The sequence below is a fragment of the Cyprinodon tularosa genome, unplaced genomic scaffold (assembly GCF_016077235.1).
Source record: "Cyprinodon tularosa strain WSP-4 unplaced genomic scaffold, ASM1607723v1 ctg410, whole genome shotgun sequence".
NCBI classification, from domain to species: Eukaryota; Metazoa; Chordata; class Actinopteri; order Cyprinodontiformes; family Cyprinodontidae; genus Cyprinodon; species Cyprinodon tularosa.
In genome coordinates this window covers 571,980-589,910 of record NW_024039131.1, presented here as the reverse complement: position 1 = coordinate 589,910, position 17,931 = coordinate 571,980, and the positions used below count along the sequence as shown (strand labels likewise).

The 17,931-nt window shown below is 44.3% G+C and overlaps 2 protein-coding genes across 3 annotated transcripts in view; one reads left to right on the top strand and one right to left on the bottom strand.

Annotated features, from left to right (window-relative positions):
- The window catches only part of LOC119792148 (protein jagged-2-like), a 72,562-nt gene that overhangs the window by 48,022 nt on the left and 6,609 nt on the right, over positions 1–17,931 (bottom strand). The window lies entirely within an intron of this gene.
- LOC119792152 (golgin subfamily A member 6-like protein 22) lies at positions 1,736–17,745 on the top strand. Its single transcript, XM_038298646.1, is given in 5 exon segments — positions 1,736–1,825; positions 5,025–6,475; positions 7,788–7,800; positions 8,972–9,257; positions 17,672–17,745. Coding segments are annotated over 5 exon segments (1,914 nt in total).

Below are 17,931 nucleotides of genomic sequence, written 5' to 3'. Positions count from 1 at the left end.
TGAGGTGGGTGTATTGGCACTTTTCACCACTAAGGCTTTTGGAGGGCGCTGTTTCTCCCTTTACGAATATATATTAAGATAATAACTTGGAAAATATCTTAATTTTCTCTTCTATTTCAAACTTTTACAAATATATTATATTTATATAATATATATATTATATTAATCTATTAGTAAATATACTTATTCAGTAGAAACCCATGTCCTGTATTTATGGAACCATTATTTATCCTGCACTTGCTGCTATTGCACTTCTGGTTAGACCTAAACTGCATTTCGTTGCCTTGTACCTGTACCTGTGTAATGACAATAAAGTTGAATCTAATCTAATCTAATATGATAATGGAAGATTAAAGACATTTGAAATCCTGGCTGTGGAGTTAATCCTGCCCCGAACAGGAGATGCATCATTTGGGTCTGCTGAGGCGGCCCCTTCAACTTGTAGCTTCTTAGATGTCATCAAGTAAGCCCTCAGGTCATGCAGTCTCCACTTTTCTAAGATGGAATCTGATTCCCCTCAAACATCCATAGGAGAAAGATTTAAGTTCAACCTTTCAGAGGCTGAATGGGAGGAGATACTTAGGAATGGCGTTTTTTTTAGGAACTAAGGATAATCATAAATGTTCGGTATGTCAGGAGGATAATAGCACATTGGTGCATCGGGAGCACCCAGAAGTTTGGGTCTTCTGGAGTTCACAGGGTAGTGGGTGAGACACCTGAAAAAGATATTCCCTCCACTAACAGACTTTACAGTCTTGGTGATCCCTGAGTGCTTTATCATTTCTGTCACACTGGGCCCAAACTGCAATTAAGGCTGGCAAGGAAAATGTAAGTGAGTATCCTTCAGCTCCATCCCTTGAGTGATAGAAATTACATTAAATATCGTGAATCTCCAGCTTAAATCAGGAGAGTTGTAACGTTGTACAGTTATAAGCGTTTCTTCAGCTCTGAGCACAGTAAGCATTTCACAGCAACTGATGCTGCTGAACGAGCTCTGAGAGACCAAGCATTGCAAACATTAACAAACTCACCTTTGCAGACGCTGCAAAGATGGACGCGCCTCACATAAAGCTGCTTTCTAATAGGTTGGATCAATCGACTTGGACTGCAAGTAAGACACCAAGTGTGGGTGTAGCACCCCCCACATTCCCCACAGGTGCACCACCCATTCAGGTCGACACCTTTACGCAATCAGGTGTGAGGCAGCAGCAGGTTCCTATTCTCAGTGTGACAGCTTTAAGGAGGACTGGGAGAGATGAGGAGGTGCTAGGAGAAACCAATTACAGCAGCCCCCCCCTACACCCCCGCACACACACACCTTCAATGAATAAATTACTGCCTCACACTTAGAACCAGCAACAGCAGAGATTATTGGTGCTTCACATGCAGGAGGTTTCATTGATCACATGATAAGAGGTCAATGTCTTCAGCTTCACCTCCTGGTGCTGCCAGTGAACCAAAGGGACCCTGGTCCAGGCCCCCCCGCCCCCCACTACCCTCACAAATAGCACAATAGCAACCAGTGGTAGATGTTCACCTGATCATGAGAAGGTAAGTAGGACATTTCATTCAAAGTGGTCCTCTGGGACTGGTTTCCCTGGAAACCCGGATCCAGTTAGCAGAATCACTCCGACGCCTCCAAAGACAGAACTATAAGAGTCACTGCAGATCCCGGGAAAGTGGTTTCACATTAAATCTTAGAGCTGTATCAGAATCACTACTGATAGTGACCAAGATGAAAAAGAGATCAGTGAAAACCAGAACCATGGTGCCAAACACTTACTGGGTCTACCACCAGTCTACCACCAGCTGGGAGGAAGGATCTGTGATGGAATTTCTGAGTGCATCTAGGAGGCACTGAAGGTCCATATCAGTCTCTGGCCGTTTCTCAATACGTGTTCTTGTGCGTTCTCGTGTCCTTGCGAAACATCATCAGCCTCAGCCCTAGTGCTGCTCTAATTCACAAGAACAGCAGACTGAGAACGGAAAAAGTCTCCGGATGTTGTTCTGGCCCCTCCCTCTTTACCCAGCATGCAGAGCAGATTTGTCTGTTCTCCAGACTGACAGCTGTCCCAGCATGCACTGCGGCAGCAGCAGCTTCCAGGTTAGCGCTCACAGAGCTCAGAGTATTAATTTAAAAGTTCTCTTTTCTGTTGCTGTTGTTCAGTAAAAGTACATTAAGCTTCACTATATGACCCATTTACTGATGTAGTGCATTATTTTAAAAAAGTTCTGATGTTGAGAGGACTGCAGCAACCAGCGGAGCTCCAAGGGTAACGTTAGCCCCGACTGCTGCAGCCATAGGTAACTGAAAAAAAAGGCAAAGCCCCAAAATCTATAAACAAAGGTGTTGTTGGCAGCAGTGCAGCTGATATTTCTCTCCAGGATGGAGTCACAGCCAAACAGGAACAGACCAGATGAAGCTTCTATGAGAAAAAGCAGAGAGGGTACTGTAAAACGTTAGAGATTGAAATAACAGATTCTGCAGAGTGGGGGAATAGAGATAGAATGAAGCAGAATGATGAAAAAGGGGTCCCTATGTCCTCCAGCAGTCTAAGCCTATAGCAGCATAACTATAGAGATAGCTCAGGATAACCTGAGCCACTCTAACTATAAGCTTTATCAAAAAGGAAAGTTTTAAGCCTAGCCTTAAAAGTAGACAGGGTGTCTGCCTCACGGACTAAAACTGGTAGTTGGTTCCACAGGAGAGGAGCCTGATAACTAAAAGATCTGCCTCCCATTCTACTTTTAGAAGTTCAAGGAACCACTAGTAAACCTGCAGATTGAGGGCGAAGAGCTCTGTCTGATATCAGATGGAGCTTGGACATTTTAAATTCTATTACTAAGGAGGTAAAATGCAGCTCCAGACTAGCTTTGAATGTGGTGATGTCATCAGTACGCTCCTGTTCCAATTGACCCAGATTTATGCTGAATGCTCCTGTTCTCCCCGAGTCTAGCCTTTCCTGGGTTCTTCTCTACGTAGAACACACTTGATGAGAACACGAGTCTGTAATCGTGTTATGGTGAACTGAAAAACAGCCAATGTGTCTCTGTCCACCTGCTCTGGGTCAAAGGTCATCCTGGGACATATATAGGCTTCATAATCAACCAATTCAACTTCCTTTGAGCTGCTGAAACCTGCCAACACACAGGATGGTGGAGGAGACAGAGACTAACCGCCCCCCACCCCAATTGACAGCTGAGCAGCAGCAGAGACATCGATGGGATTCATGAGTCTCATAGAGCTGTGGTTTCTAGAGAGGAAAGTGATAATTGGCTTGTACGTATTTATAAGGAAACATGTGAGCTCTGGGAGGCAAGAAAAAAAAGGGAAGTTTAGATGGAGGAGGGAAACTCTGCTTCCTGGAGAAAGGTTGTTAGCTTTAATCCCAAAGGAGTTACTTTCTCCTCTGACTGCAGGTGATATCAGCCTGGCAGGTTCCTGACAGAGAATCCGTGGAGGGAGCTACAGATTAGAGTGCTGGTAGGGAGGCCTTCCAACCTCTAGGACCACTCACTAAAGTCTCTAAACATCCAGATGAAACCTGCAGAAAGCTGCTGACCTGTTTAATTACCAGTTTGAAAGCTTTAACATTCATGTTGTTTTTCTTAAATCAACAGCTGGCATGTTTTAGATTTGACATGAACTGTTCCTTCAGGAGTCCTAAAACATCTGGAAGAACAGGGACGGGGTTTTACTGTGGAAACCAGGCACGGTAACCAAGGTAACTGAGTGTAAATGGTACACAGGACTGACCCGGTTCGTGCCAGACACAACCAAACCGCGCCAAAATGGTACTAGTTCATCAGCAGTGCTTGGCGGGGTTCAGTTCTGGCTCGGTTCTAAGATAACAAAGAGCGTATGAGCAGACCGCATCATCTCCTCACAGTCAGCCTCCCTAATCAGGACATTTCAGACATTAATAAAAATCCTAGATTCCCTACCGTGCCACATGATTTCCAGGGAGGATTCTGCGTAGCAGTGTGATGAACATCAACGTCTGTCAATGTTTCCTGCGTCTGGAAGCCCTGATTAGGCTATCGTTTGTCATATCCACTTCTCTAAAGCCGACTCTGTCAAGTAAATTCACCAAAGGCTGCCTTCTTCGCCTGACTCTCTGCAAACTTACTGAATGTTATGGGTGCCGCCATGTTGGTTTGCTCCTTTATCTCTAGAAAGGTTTCAGAGGGGAGTGGTTTCCTCACGTATCTCAGAACACGTTGTATCCAAGCACACTGCTGCCGGAGACCACATCCAGCCTACAGAGACATAACTATGGATCAGAGGTCAATAGAGTCACATTAGTGAACCACTGCGAGACCTTTAGGGCTGGATTAGTCTAAAGTTTCTGTGGTCCTGGCTGCTCTCCGACCATCTAACCAGGATTGAAAGGAGGAAGATGTCGGCATCCTGCAGTAGTTACCAACTGCTGGTAATATTCAAACAAAACCTTGCTTCAGAGATCCTGGTTAAGGATATGTATTTTATTTTTGGTGAAAATCTGACTCTAACAGGAGGCGCAGCATTTGGACCAGCCCCTCCCTACATGGAGGCGACTGGCCGTCTCTAAAGAGTTAAAGAACAAAGTTAACTGAGGTTGAGTTTCAAACCTTCAAGCAGCTAATTAACAGTTTTTACAGGTGGGAGAACAGCCTGTTATTCTATTAGCAGGAATAAAACATGTTGCCCCCCCGTCTGACACCTTCCTCTGCCTCAGCTAATCTAATCAGCTCCTCTGCGGCGCTGTGGGATCACGTCACCTCATTCACGTCTCTCACAGCAAAGCAGTGAGAAGATACAGGTCACAATTTGGTAACAAACAAACCGGCAGACCTTTACTGTGAGCTTAACCAGTTTATGTAAGACAACAAGAAGAACCAGGAGGAGAACATGAGGAACCAGGAGGATAACACGAAGAACCAACCAGGAGGAGAACAAGAAGAACCAGGAGGAGAGCATGAAGAACCAACCAGGAGGAGAACATGAAGAACCAACCAGGAGGAGAACATGAAGAACCAACCAGGAGGAGAACATGAAGAACCAGGAGGAGAAAATGAAGAACCAGGAGGAGAGCATGAGGAACCAGGAGGAGAACATGAGGAACCAGGAGGAGAACATGAAGAACCAGGAGGAGAAAATGAAGAACCAGGAGGAGAGCATGAGGAACCAGGAGGAGAACATGAGGAACCAGGAGGAGAACATGAAGAACCAGCAGGAGAAAATGAAGAATCAGGAGGAGAACATGAACAAGCAGGAGGAGAACCAGGAGGAGAACATGAACAAGCAGGGGGAGAAAAAGAAGAACCAGGAGGAGAACATGAAGAACCAGGAGGAGAAAATGAAGAACCAGCAGGAGAACATGAGGATCCAGGAGGAGAAAATGAAGAACCAGGAGGAGAACATGAAGAACCAGGAGGAGAACATGAGGAACCAGGAGGAGAACCAGGAGGAGAACATGAACAAGCAGGGGGAGAAAAAGAAGAACCAGGAGGAGAACATGAAGAACCAGGAGGAGAAAATGAAGAACCAAGAGGAGAACATGAGGAACCAGGAGGAGAACATGAGGAACCAGGAGGAGAACATGAAGAACCAGCAGGAGAAAATGAAGAACCAGGAGGAGAAAATGAAGAACCAGGAGGAGAACCAGGAGGAGAACATGAACAAGCAGGGGGAGAAAAAGAAGAACCAGGAGGAGAACATGAAGAACCAGGAGGAGAAAATGAAGAACCAAGAGGAGAACATGAGGAACCAGGAGGAGAACATGAAGAACCAGCAGGAGAAAATGAAGAACCAGGAGGAGAACATGAAGAACCAGGAGGAGAAAATGAAGAACCAGGAGGAGAACATGAGGAACCAGGAGGAGAACATGAAGAACCAGGAGGAGAAAATGAAGAACCAGGAGGAGAACATGAGGAACCAGGAGGAGAACATGAAGAACCAGGAGGAGAAAATGAAGAACCAGGAGGAGAACATGAGGAACCAGGAGGAGAACATGAGGAACCAGGAGGAGAACATGAAGAACCAGGAAGAGAAAATGAACAAGCAGGGGGAGAAAAAGAAGAACCAGGAGGAGAAAATGAAGAACCAGGAGGAGTAAATGAAGAACCAGGAGAAGAACATGAGGAACCAGGAGGAGAACATGAAGAACAAGCAGGAGAAAATGAAGAACCAGGAGGAGAACATGAACAAGCAGGAGGAGAACCAGGAGGAGAACATAAACAAGCAGGGGGAGAAAAAGAAGAACCAGGATGAGAACATCAAGAACCAGGAGGAGAGAATGAGAAACCAGGAGGAGAACATGAACAAGCAGGGGGAGAAAAACAAGAACCAGGATGAGAACATGAAGAACCAGGAGGAGAGAATGAGGAACCAGGAGGAGAACATGAACAAGCAGGGGGAGAAAAAGAAGAACCAGGAGAAGAACATGAAGAACCAGCAGGAGAAAATGAAGAACCAGGAGGAGAACATGAACAAGCAGGGGGAGAAAAAGAAGAACCAGGAGGAGAACATGAAGAACCAGGAGGAGAGAATGAGGAACCAGGAGGAGAAAAAGAAGAACCAGGAGAAGAACATGAAGAACCAGCAGGAGAAAATGAAGAACCAGGAGGAGAACATGAACAAGCAGGAGGAGAACCAGGAGGAGAACATAAACAAGCAGGGGGAGAAAAAGAAGAACCTGGATGAGAACACGAAGAACCAGGAGGAGAGAATGAGGAACCAGGAGGAGAACATGAACAAGCAGGGGGAGAAAAAGAAGAACCAGGATGAGAACATGAAGAACCAGGAGGAGAGAATGAGGAACCAGGAGGAGAACATAAACAAGCAGGGGGAGAAAAAGAAGAACCAGGAGAAGAACATGAAGAACCAGCAGGAGAAAATGAAGAACCAGGAGGAGAACATGAACAAGCAGGGGGAGAAAAAGAAGAACCAGGAGGAGAAAAAGAAGAACCAGGAGGAGAACATGAAGAACCAGGAGGAGAGAATGAGGAACCAGGAGCAGAACATGAACAAGCAGGGGGAAGAAAAAGAAGAAGCAGGAGGAGAACATGAAGAACAAGGCTCCATCTTAGCCTCTTTGTTCCTGACAACTCAGAGTTCCCGACTTTAGGCTAGATCAATTTAGGGTTGAGGACTTAAATCTGAGTTTGTTAAACCTGCTTCATGAAACGGACCCCAGCACAGCAATAGAGCCGAGCTCAGAGCAGAACCAGCTGAAGTTCAGATAACCAATGCAAGAGCATGAATTTAGAACAATTTCTACAAGCAAACCAAGTTATTTACTACGTAAACATTATGAAGGGTTATTTAAAGAGTTTGCTCCCAGTGATCTCTGAGAGAGAAAGATTCAAGGTGGAAACACAGCTTTCCTTAACATGGAAAACTAAATCACCATTAAAAATCCTGTGAATGAGGATAAGTTCCTAAATGGCAGAGCCGCGATTGGACCTTTGAGCTGGAACTGGATCTGGTAGCATGAGAAGAGAGACCAGAACCAGCAGAGAGATGGGCGGGGAGGTGTGGGGTTGGTGTTCAGGTTAGGAGGAGATTATGAGAAGTGGAAACTGAGACTGATAACAGGTCCAAGAGGAGATTCCTGCCTTCTAGACGGAGAACGTTTAAAGACTCTGAGAAGAATGACATCATGGCTTAAATGTTTGCATGGAGGATGAGCCTCTAGACCATAACTGCTCTGGGAGAAAGGAATAAAGCAGGCAAGCCAGTTATCCATTGGTCAGGTTATGTAAGGTTGACTCATCTTATTGATGAACTAGTCATTGTTAAGCAGGAGGGCTGTAAAGGTACGTTCCTCATCCACCAATTGATTTGTTAATTTAGCCGTTTATTATTTCCTTAAGTTTTGACCATCGGACAAAATGAAATGACGGCCCTTTGTTTCCACTTGGTGCAGCGCACTCATCATCCTGTGTTTAAAACTTGTAACAATACGTTATCATGTTGAGCTAGAGGAAGCAGAGACCTGCATGCGTCCACTTTCACAGCCGCGTGAACTTCAGGAAGACTCCTGCAGATACAATCCATTCCCTTTAATGAGTGTAGCTCAGTCTATGGATAAGAGGTGGAGCCCTCTAGTGGACGCCGACCAAACCAACCCTGAAAGAAGGTCCCTCTAAGAACGAAACAGGTCATGTTAATCTAGAAATAAATCTTAAACCAGTCATGGTGATTATTTGTTTGTATTTTTAGTTCAGCCATCTCCAAAACATCGATGTGTCACTGAAAAACAGGCTCCATCATGTATAATCTGAGGCGTTGATGGCAGCAGCAGTAGTTTTGTTTGCATAAAGATGTTTCCGTTTTTAGCTGTATTTGTCCATCACAGCCTGGATGCATGATAACACCAGCCATCTCTGGGCTCCATTCTCCTGGCTGAGAGGGGAAGATTAGAGATGTGCAACAGATCAGTGTTAGCCACAGGCCAGTGACCTCTGACCTCTGGCTGCAGCTCAGGCAGGTGGATGGAGCTGTTGTGCAGCACTGTGCTGCGTTCAAAGACACGCTTTTCTGACTGTTCTACATAAGCTGAAACTTTACTGACTGCATGGGCTGTTTTATCGGCAGCTAATAGCATCATTAGCCCCCGTCTACACCACTAATCTACTTCCTGTCCAAACTGTTTGCAAGTGTGTAAATGAGTAACCATCAACAATGAGACGATGGCTAAAATAAGGCCTGCAGTGACAAACACTAACTGGACCGCTGCCATCCAATGAAGGCAGGAGCCATTTCTGACCCAATCAATGTCTTGACAGCCCACCCACCCCTCCAGATGTATGAGGATTGCAGAAGTTTGTATGTGAGGGAAATGTTAGGCAATAGATTCTACAGCTGGAGAAGAGTGGAGAAATCCTGCTGAACCTTCACCCAGAAGATATCTGGAGCCCTGCTGACCCCTGCCTCCCTTCTCTCTACCAGTAATACCATCCTGCTGCTGCTTCTTTCCTCTCACAGCTCCGCTGGCAGCTCCGTTTGCCTGCCTACCGCCTGCAGCTCCGTCTGCCCGCCCCCCGGCTGCAGCTCCGTCTGCCCGCCCGCCGGCTGAAGCTCCGTCTGCCCGCCCGCCGGCTGCAGCTCCGTCTGCCCGCCTGTCGCTTGCAGCTCCGTCTGCCCGCCTGTCGCTTGCAGCTCCGTTTGCCTGCCTACCGCCTGCAGCTCCGTCTGCCCGCCCGCCGGCTGCAGCTCCGTCTGCCCGCCTGTCGCTTGCAGCTCCGTCTGCCCGCCCGCCGCCTGCAGCTCTGTTTGCCTGCCTGTCGGCTGCAGCTCTGTCGTCTTTACCGTCCCTCTAACCCAGCAGTCATTGTGCCGTCTGCTTCTTTAGCTCCACTCATCATGATCAGATCCAATAAAATACATCCAACACAGTTTTTACAGCAGAAGTTTGTAGAAATCACACTGTTTTTTTTAGATGTAGCTGATAATCTAAGAAACGTGTTTGAAATGTTAAGATAAATGACATGGTGTGGACTACAGGACATAGACCTGCAGCTCTGGGTGTAACGGACGTGGGACATTTCCCCCGCCCCCACGTTCCTTCTCCTTCCCCAGCACTGTTATCACCCGTTACAACAGTAAAGTATTTATTAATGTGTAGAAAGTTGTATTTCCAAGCTGTCTTTGAATGCACCATGAGACCCAGGAGATGGACACAGAAATGATGCTGTGCAGAGCTGAACGTTAGCAACATGATGTTTTTTTCCAAACAAACTGTGTAACGTTGTTTAACGTCATTTAACATTGATTTGGTCACAACAGAGAGAGGAGAGTCAGAGAAGAGATGAAAAATAAGGCATAAAAGTGACGTTAAAGTTAAATGTCACAGCTCTGTTTACTGCTTCTCTTTCTAATTCCAGCTCCAAACATTGCTTTCCAGATTTTTTATCATTTATTGTGATGATAGAGCAGAGTGTGGAAGGAGGTGGACCAGAGGCCAGCATGAGGGACAATGATGGAGGGTCTTTACAGGTAAGGAGAGATTAGAACTTCCTGACAATATCTATTCCAGGAAGAAACCAGTCAGGGATTAGGAAAAGGTTTTCACAGAGATTAAACAGGAAAGATGAAACTCAATGTGAAGTACTGATAAATCCCTCTAAATATTTGTCCTCCTCGTGTCTGAGATGATGGTTTTGTCCCTGCCTACAGCCCAGTTCATGTTAAATGTTAAAATATTAAAGTTAATATGTAGTTAAAAGCTGTCAGGTACTCTTCTAGTTCCAGTGCATATTCATTTATGTTGCTTTAATGTTTTCTTTTCCTGTTTTGTTACATAAAAAGGATGAGACCTACCTCTGTGCATTTCTATATTCTATGCTAGAAAATGAAGAATAAATACAGAGAATACATTTAAACAGGGATATGTTTTCCCTCTGTTGTTGCTTAGTTCAAATATAAACCTTTTCATGGTGGAACAAACCTTCATCTGAGCAGGTGATGCTTTGAAAATGACAAACAGCATCCAGAGCTGTGGCTACAATGCAGCTGAATGTGGTGTAAAGCCTTTTGGTCGAGTCAGGAAACTAAGTTCAGACCATTTACTGTTTTACTATTTAGGGCAAAAATGTAGCCACACGTGTCGAGCCTCAAGCATCACACGTTGGAGCATCGGTATGGCAAGCCATTTTGACATTTTTTAGCTTGACTAAAAACATTTATTATTGATATCTGAACTAAATTTCTTACAAGTCAAAATGGCCATTTCTGATACCTTGCAGGGGTTGACGTTAAGGATTTTTACCACTTGCCCTTTGGGCAAGTGACTTTCACATTTCATTTGCCCAGAAACAATTTTTACTTGCCCAGTATAATGTTTGATAAATATAGTTCCTAATATTCATTTCTGTATATATATCAATGAAACATGTTTGTTTTTTAAATGTTTTTTGTAATTCATTATTTTTTAAGTTTCCAGGTTCCTGGTGTGTATATGCATGCCTCAGATAATGAACTCAAGCCTACATTACCGTGTTAACATGCTTTTCAATCCTTCCTGCACATTCTTTTCAAACTAAACTTTGCTTTACACTGTTGTGTGCTTGGAAAAATATAAATTGTAATGTTAAAAATCTAAAAAACAAACATGACAGATTAAAAACTTACACTACTAGTACTCACCAATTTAACATGTTTAGCTCTATAACATTTAAATGCACCACTCCAATGTCCAAGAGAAAAAAAATTTAATGAACATTTTTTAACATTTTTTTTTCCTACTTGCTTTGATTCTGTTTTATCTTCCTGTATTTTAATCATGTAAAGCACTTTGCATTGTCTTTGTACTGAATTGTGCTATACAAATAAATTTTTGTCTTGCCTTGCCTTGCCTAATGTATGACCACTGTACAGAAGACTGCCATATGATAGAAATATTTACACTGTGCGCATACAATTAGTATTATCATCCGGCTGCTGCTCTACAGAATTCTCTCCCCAAGAGCTGAATCACGCCATCTAACGGAAAATCACGCTGCCTTTTTCAAATCACGCGAGAATGTGACAAAAACAAAACAACAAAGATGGCGCCGGCAATGCTTGTGGTTCGTTTTCAGCGAATGTCTGTGATTTTAAAGTAATTTTGAGTGATAAATCATTTTTTTTTGCGATCTGAAATTTGTACTCTCCCGACAATAAAAACTACTTGCCCCGGGCGATCGGGCGATGGCTAACAACGAGCCATGCCTTGAATGTAAATTTTATAGTAGAAATGACAATACGTTTCCCATTGATGTTTGTTGGCTTTCACTTCCAGATATCTAAAATAAACATCCTGGATTCTGATGAGGATAGACTCTAGTTTCAGATCTCCATTATCCAGTTAATCCCACTACATCCAGCCGTCCTCTGAGTTAGTAACTCAGTTACTGCTGAGTGAAGGTAAAGTAACTACGCAGTTACTTTTTATGTTTTAAAATGCTGAAGAGTTTGAAAAACTTTCATATTGGAATTTTAAATTCAACCTAAGGGTTAATTATGCGATATAAGGTGTTTGTTATGAATCTTCTCCAGTGGTCTATGGGCGAGAGAGGCGGGGTCAAAAGTTTATATTCCCAAACATAAAATCAAAGGAACATTCAGTCTTCAGCAGCTTTACTGCAGGAACGCTGTCAATTCAAGGCAAGCCTGCGCGTACACGGGCACGTTGCTGTTACACATGTACATTGCTGTTAGGTGCGCGTACGCGTGCACGCTGTTGCTTCTTGCACATACACGTCCATTGTTACATGCACATACATGTGCACTTTGCTGTTACGTGCGCGTATGGTGCACATTGCAGTTATGCGTGCATACATGTGCACATTGCTGTTAAGTGTCTTACACCAGGAAACTATAGTTCTTTTTTTATACATGATAAGTAAGAAATAAAATGTTAGGGACTTTTATAAAGTAATTAGTTTCAGCGTTAGTTACTGTAAAATCTTTAGGTAATCATTGTAACATATTACTGATTACGTTTCTGCCGGTAGAAATTAGCTGTGAAGGGCTGCCATAGGATGTGTATCGGTTGCATCAATTATTATCAGATCAATATTTTTAATTTGTTCTTTTTCAAACAGAGGACCAACAGTGTCCCTAAAAAAGCTGAAGTTCAACTTACTGATTCTATTACTGTTTTTTTCATAATCCATTCCACTGCATTTTGCAACATATCTATGTATTTGCACTGCTCTGAACCTTCAATATATATGCCTTTTGCTCCATGACTTTAAACTGGTTTTCCTTTTCTCCCACATCTGATCAGTGCTGCACTTTATGAAAGAAAATGTTCATTTCACTGCTAAGCTGCTGATTCACTGGAGAAAAGCTGTATGCAGGGAAATTTCCTTTTATATACACTCTGTGTACAAGATGACAATAAAGCTTGTCTAATGCTGCGTTCACACCGGACGCAGCAGGCGCAGCAGAAGCAGCGAGTTAACATGCAAAGTAGGGCTGCAACAACGAATCGATAAAATCGATAAAAATCGACTTTTAAAAGCGTTGGCAACGAATTTCATCATCGATTAGTTGTGTCGCGCGATTATTGCGTCATCTGCCGCGCCGTCATCACTGCCTCTTGACTGAAAGAGGAAGAAAAAAAAATATGGCAGAGCGAGTCAGCGCCGCAGGAGCAGTGTTGCCAACTCAGCGACTTTTCAGACCCCTCCAGCGACTATTTTTCAAAAAAGCGACTAGCGACAAATCTGGCGACTTTTTTCGGTTTCACTGGCGGCTTATGGAGACTCTTACGTGAAAGCATGTATCGTTCCTACTCTGCCGTGGGGCGCCTCCCCCCGCTCCCGCAGGAGTCCCTCTCAGCGCTGCAGTCAGAGCCTCAGCGTCCAGACTGCAAATGAAGCGCGCATGCACCGGGATTGACTGCGCAAATTGATCACAATAATTTAAATAGCCTGCGCTTTGTAAAGCGAAAAAAGTGATAACATGCAACTTTTTTCAAAAGAAATTAACATGGCACGGAACCACCATGTTTGTTTGGTTTTAAAGTGGGGAAACGTAACGTTAGTTTCTCAGGTAGCTCATCTGATGCTTTCCTTACCGTGTTAGTAGGTTACAGACAGTGATAAGGTTGGCTACTTATTTTACTTTTAATTTCATTTGAATTAGCTTAAGCAGCGTTTACATTTACTTTATAAATAAATTAACTTGCAAATTATGAGGGCAAGGCTTTTAAAGTTTAAATCTTCTGGCGAAGATAAAGTAAAGAAGATCCTGCAATTTATGGAAGTATATAATATAAGTCCTACTTATATTTTGTGGATGTACAGCTACATTTCTCATGTAAGTTTGCGTAGTTTTAACACAAACATTTATTTTTCATATTGCACCAGTACAGTTAATGAGCAACCTGTACTTGTGTGCTTGTTTGTTCTGTCTAAAATGTTTATTTTGGAATAAAGAGGTTAATATAAAAAATATTTTTTGTCCGATTCATCGATTAATCGAAAAAATAATCGTCCGATTCATCGATTTTTAAAATAATCGTTAGTTGCAGCCCTAATGCAAAGTCAATGGTTGACGCGCATCAAGACGCGTCTGAGCAGCTGAAGCAGCGCATCGGTAGCGTTTCTATGGCAAGCCAAGAAGGCCACTTTTCGCATTGAATTATCGCGTTAAGATTGAAAGTAACCCTCTAAAGACGCCAGGTTTCCCGAGATTTGGCCGCTTTTTTCGCCGTCTTTTGCGTATTTTGCGCAAGTTGTCTCGGTAAGAGCGCGCATAAAATATGCGTGTCTTGCAGTACCATCATGACGCACATAAAAGGCGGCGCTTGTTGGTAAAACACGGCGAAATCTCGGGAAAACGCGCTTTTTTAGCGGGTTACTTTCAATCTTAACGCGATTATTCAATGCGAAAAGTGGCCTTCTTGGCTTACCATACTTTCAGCATCTGACGAGCGCGACGCGCTGCAAACGTGCTGGTGCTCGAGATGGAAAAATTTAACTTTTGCTGCTCAACGTGCCACGTCAACCAATTAGAGACGCTGATCTGGGAGCTGGCCGTGAGACAGACACATCGCTGATGATACAGAGCGCTATGATCACTCCTCTGAAACAGTTTATTAATGCCTAAATTAACTTAAAATGCTGAAACCTGCCGACAGAATATGTTCGCTTTTATTATCCTGGTGCCTGCAGTTTGGATTACGTACGTGAAAATCACCTTCAAGCCGCCGGGGCAAACTGCGAGGAGGCGACCAGGCCAGAGGCTGCTGTTGAATTGGATTCCTACTGACAGCGCCGCTGGTATGTGGGGGTCTGAGCGGCTCCGACAGAAATAATATTGGAAGGCAGGATGGTAATCTGGATGAACTGACTGCAATGATTTAGTTTTCAGGTGGATTTTCTCACTTAAAAACATATTAAAACGACTTTATTTTCCACTGATCACAGCAAATACAGCTGCAAGGCAAAGAAAGGATAGAGTAGCTCTGCCCAACGCGCGTCAGACACACCTTTTTAACCGCGTCAGAACTAAACTGGTACAAGCAGCAAAAAGGAAGCAGCAGACGCGATTTTGCTGCCCCTGCTGCGTCCAGTGTGAACGCAGCATGAGTTTTATGTCCTTGGACTAGCTGATGGAAGCTCAGCCAACATATCTGGTATTTTACATTATTACAGTTTAATATTCACTGCCTTTCATTCATGCAAACACCTGAAGCTACTTTTAGAAGGACAGAAATGAGCTGCACAAATCTGCAGACCTTTACCTCTTTAGCCTCCAATCTACACAGCGCACTCCACCCCACCCCCCAACCGTACAAACTCGGGGAGCTGAGAGCATTGACTCCGCCTCCACAGGGAGGATTGGGGCGAAGCAGAGAAGCTAGAAGTTTGGATTATCAATACCTAACACACAACCAGGAGAGTTTGGTTCCTCTGATTAAGATGTCTGCTCATTAGAAACATTAAGCTGCACAGCTGTCAAGGTTTGATTTGTAGAGACGACCTCAGCCTCCAAGTCCTACTCGGCTGAACCAGTCCTATTGCTGAGAGGTTTCACTTCTTTCTACTTTGCTCTATATTTTTATTTCAGTCAGAAACCATCAGGGCAAAGTGTAAACATGTGCAGCGGTTGTTATTAAAACGACACAGAGGTTTTAGGAGTTTGTAAAAGATTCCTCAGAGTATTGGAAAAGAAGCTCCTTCTGAGAGACGTTGGGAAACAGTTGGTTTCAGGAGACGCTAGTTGGGAAAAGGTCAGGCTGATTTCAGCTCATCTGCTGAAGCTCATGTAGTGGAGAAGAACGTCTTCTGATGCGATCAGACTTAGGAAAACCAGCAGGAAGGAGATCAGTGATTGGCCAATCATTTCTTTGTGGGAAGTCTGTCCCTAAATGCACCGTGGAGCGTTATCACAGATCCTTCCTCCCAGGAGGTCTTAATATCTGCTGCTTTTTCTCTATTTATTCACTTCTATCAGTCAGTTGGTTGCTTGGATACAGAAAAATAGCTTAATTTGATTACTTGCAAAGTTTTTACATTTCTGAAATTCTGAACTGTCTTTTGTTTCACTCAGGGCCCCTGCTTTAACCTTCACTTCCACTTGTTCTCTATCAGTATTCCTTTATCCTTCTTCTCTTTAATGTCCTCCTCTTATGTTGTTTATAAAAGTGTCTGTCTGCATCTAGAGCCCAGCTCTCAATGACACGTCATCAGTTTGCTACTGGGAAACCTAAATCTCCCCACTGAGGGACAATAAGGGATATTTCTGATATTTGTTCACTTGTAATAAAATGTTTTTATGTGCTGAGAGGCAGAGCTACATCTGTAGGAACCCTGGAAGGTTGTTCTGCTGTAGGACGTCAGTGATCAATCAGCCAGCAGGCTGCTCCATCCTCCAACTCCCTCCCACACTCTGCAGGTAGAGTTTGAAGGACAGAGTTTTGTCCCTAACGGTGGACATTTGGGATGTCCTGTGGTTATACAGTATCAGCTACCTGCAGCTGTTGGGGTTCATTAGGCTTAAGAAGCTGTAGGATTACAGGATAGACGACAATCGTCCATGAGAGCAGAAGGAGACATGATGTGAAGATGGGGTGATTCCAGCTGCTTTAATGCAAAATAACAGAGACCAAGGAAATAGCCCTGAGCACCAGTCCCTGGCATTTATTTGGTCTAAGTTGACTACCTCTGATGGAACCTCCCCCCCCCCGACCCAGGCCCAAACCTCTGAGCCATGATCAGGTTCTGCAGCCATTAGGCTTCCTATAAATAACCCCTCAGATACCAGCTGAACAAACACGAGTCACATCAGACATGAATTCCTAGACATGCAGCCTCAATCTGCAGACTCAAACATCAAACCATGTTTCAGGCTCATGTTTGCGGCTATGCAGCAGCTCTGTGTCTGCAGGCAGTCCTAGAAGCTCCTGCATGTTGAAGATGATTCCAGCTTCAGTCCATCTAAACCAGAAGAACCGTCTAACCTGCAGGACCCCTGGAAGAACCCGGCCCCTCAGGCCTGACTGTGGACAGGCCTCATCTAAACCAACTTGTAATGACCAGGTCTTTGCTCTACCCACCAGGTTCCCACAGCATGATGCCACTGCTACCGTGTTCAAAGTGTATCTAACACAACAATGATCCAATACCAGACAGAGCCTGAACCTGAGAGGCTGTGAGGGACCGGGGTCCCCAGCCCACATTCACCAGGATCTTGACTTGTTTGAGTTGTTGGTGTGACTGACATCCAGCGCCTGTGTCACACAGCTCAGTGGAAACCCGATCCACCCCCAGGGCCCCAGATTACTACTCCATGGCCCACTCTGCTGACAGCTGACTGTGGGGAGTGATGGATGGAGGACCACAGCCTGTAGAAATGGACCATCATACCCCCCCACCACAACCCACAACACACATCCGCACATATAGATATTCTCATTCTGCTATATGTTGTGAGGACCATGTGCTAATCTCCAGTTATTTTCATTTTAAAACAACACAAAGTCTTGTCTGATATTTTCCAGAAAACATCCTAAAGACTTGTTGGACTTCATCTTCTAAGCAAGGTCCAGGTCCATCTGATGCAAAAATAAAAAAAGCTCCATCGGACAGTTAAACACGGTGGTGGCAGAGTGATAATGTGGGGCTGTTTTAATGCTCCAAACTTCTGGATAAGATGGTCCAACGATGGAACCATGAATTCTGCCATCTGCAGGTGAAGAGCAGGTCACAGACACGGAGATGCTCCACTCTGAAGGGCCTGAACCTGAACTCAAGGAAAAGGTCTAGTCAAAGCTTGGAACCAAAACCTCCAAGACCTGGGTTAATGGTTCAATGTTTCACTATCATTGTGTCCTTGGACAAGACACTTCACCCTTATTGCTTGCTGATGGTGGCACCAGCGTGCGGCAGCCCGGCTTCTATCAGTGAGCCCCAGGGCAGCTGTGGCTACAATGCAGCTGACCACCATCAGTG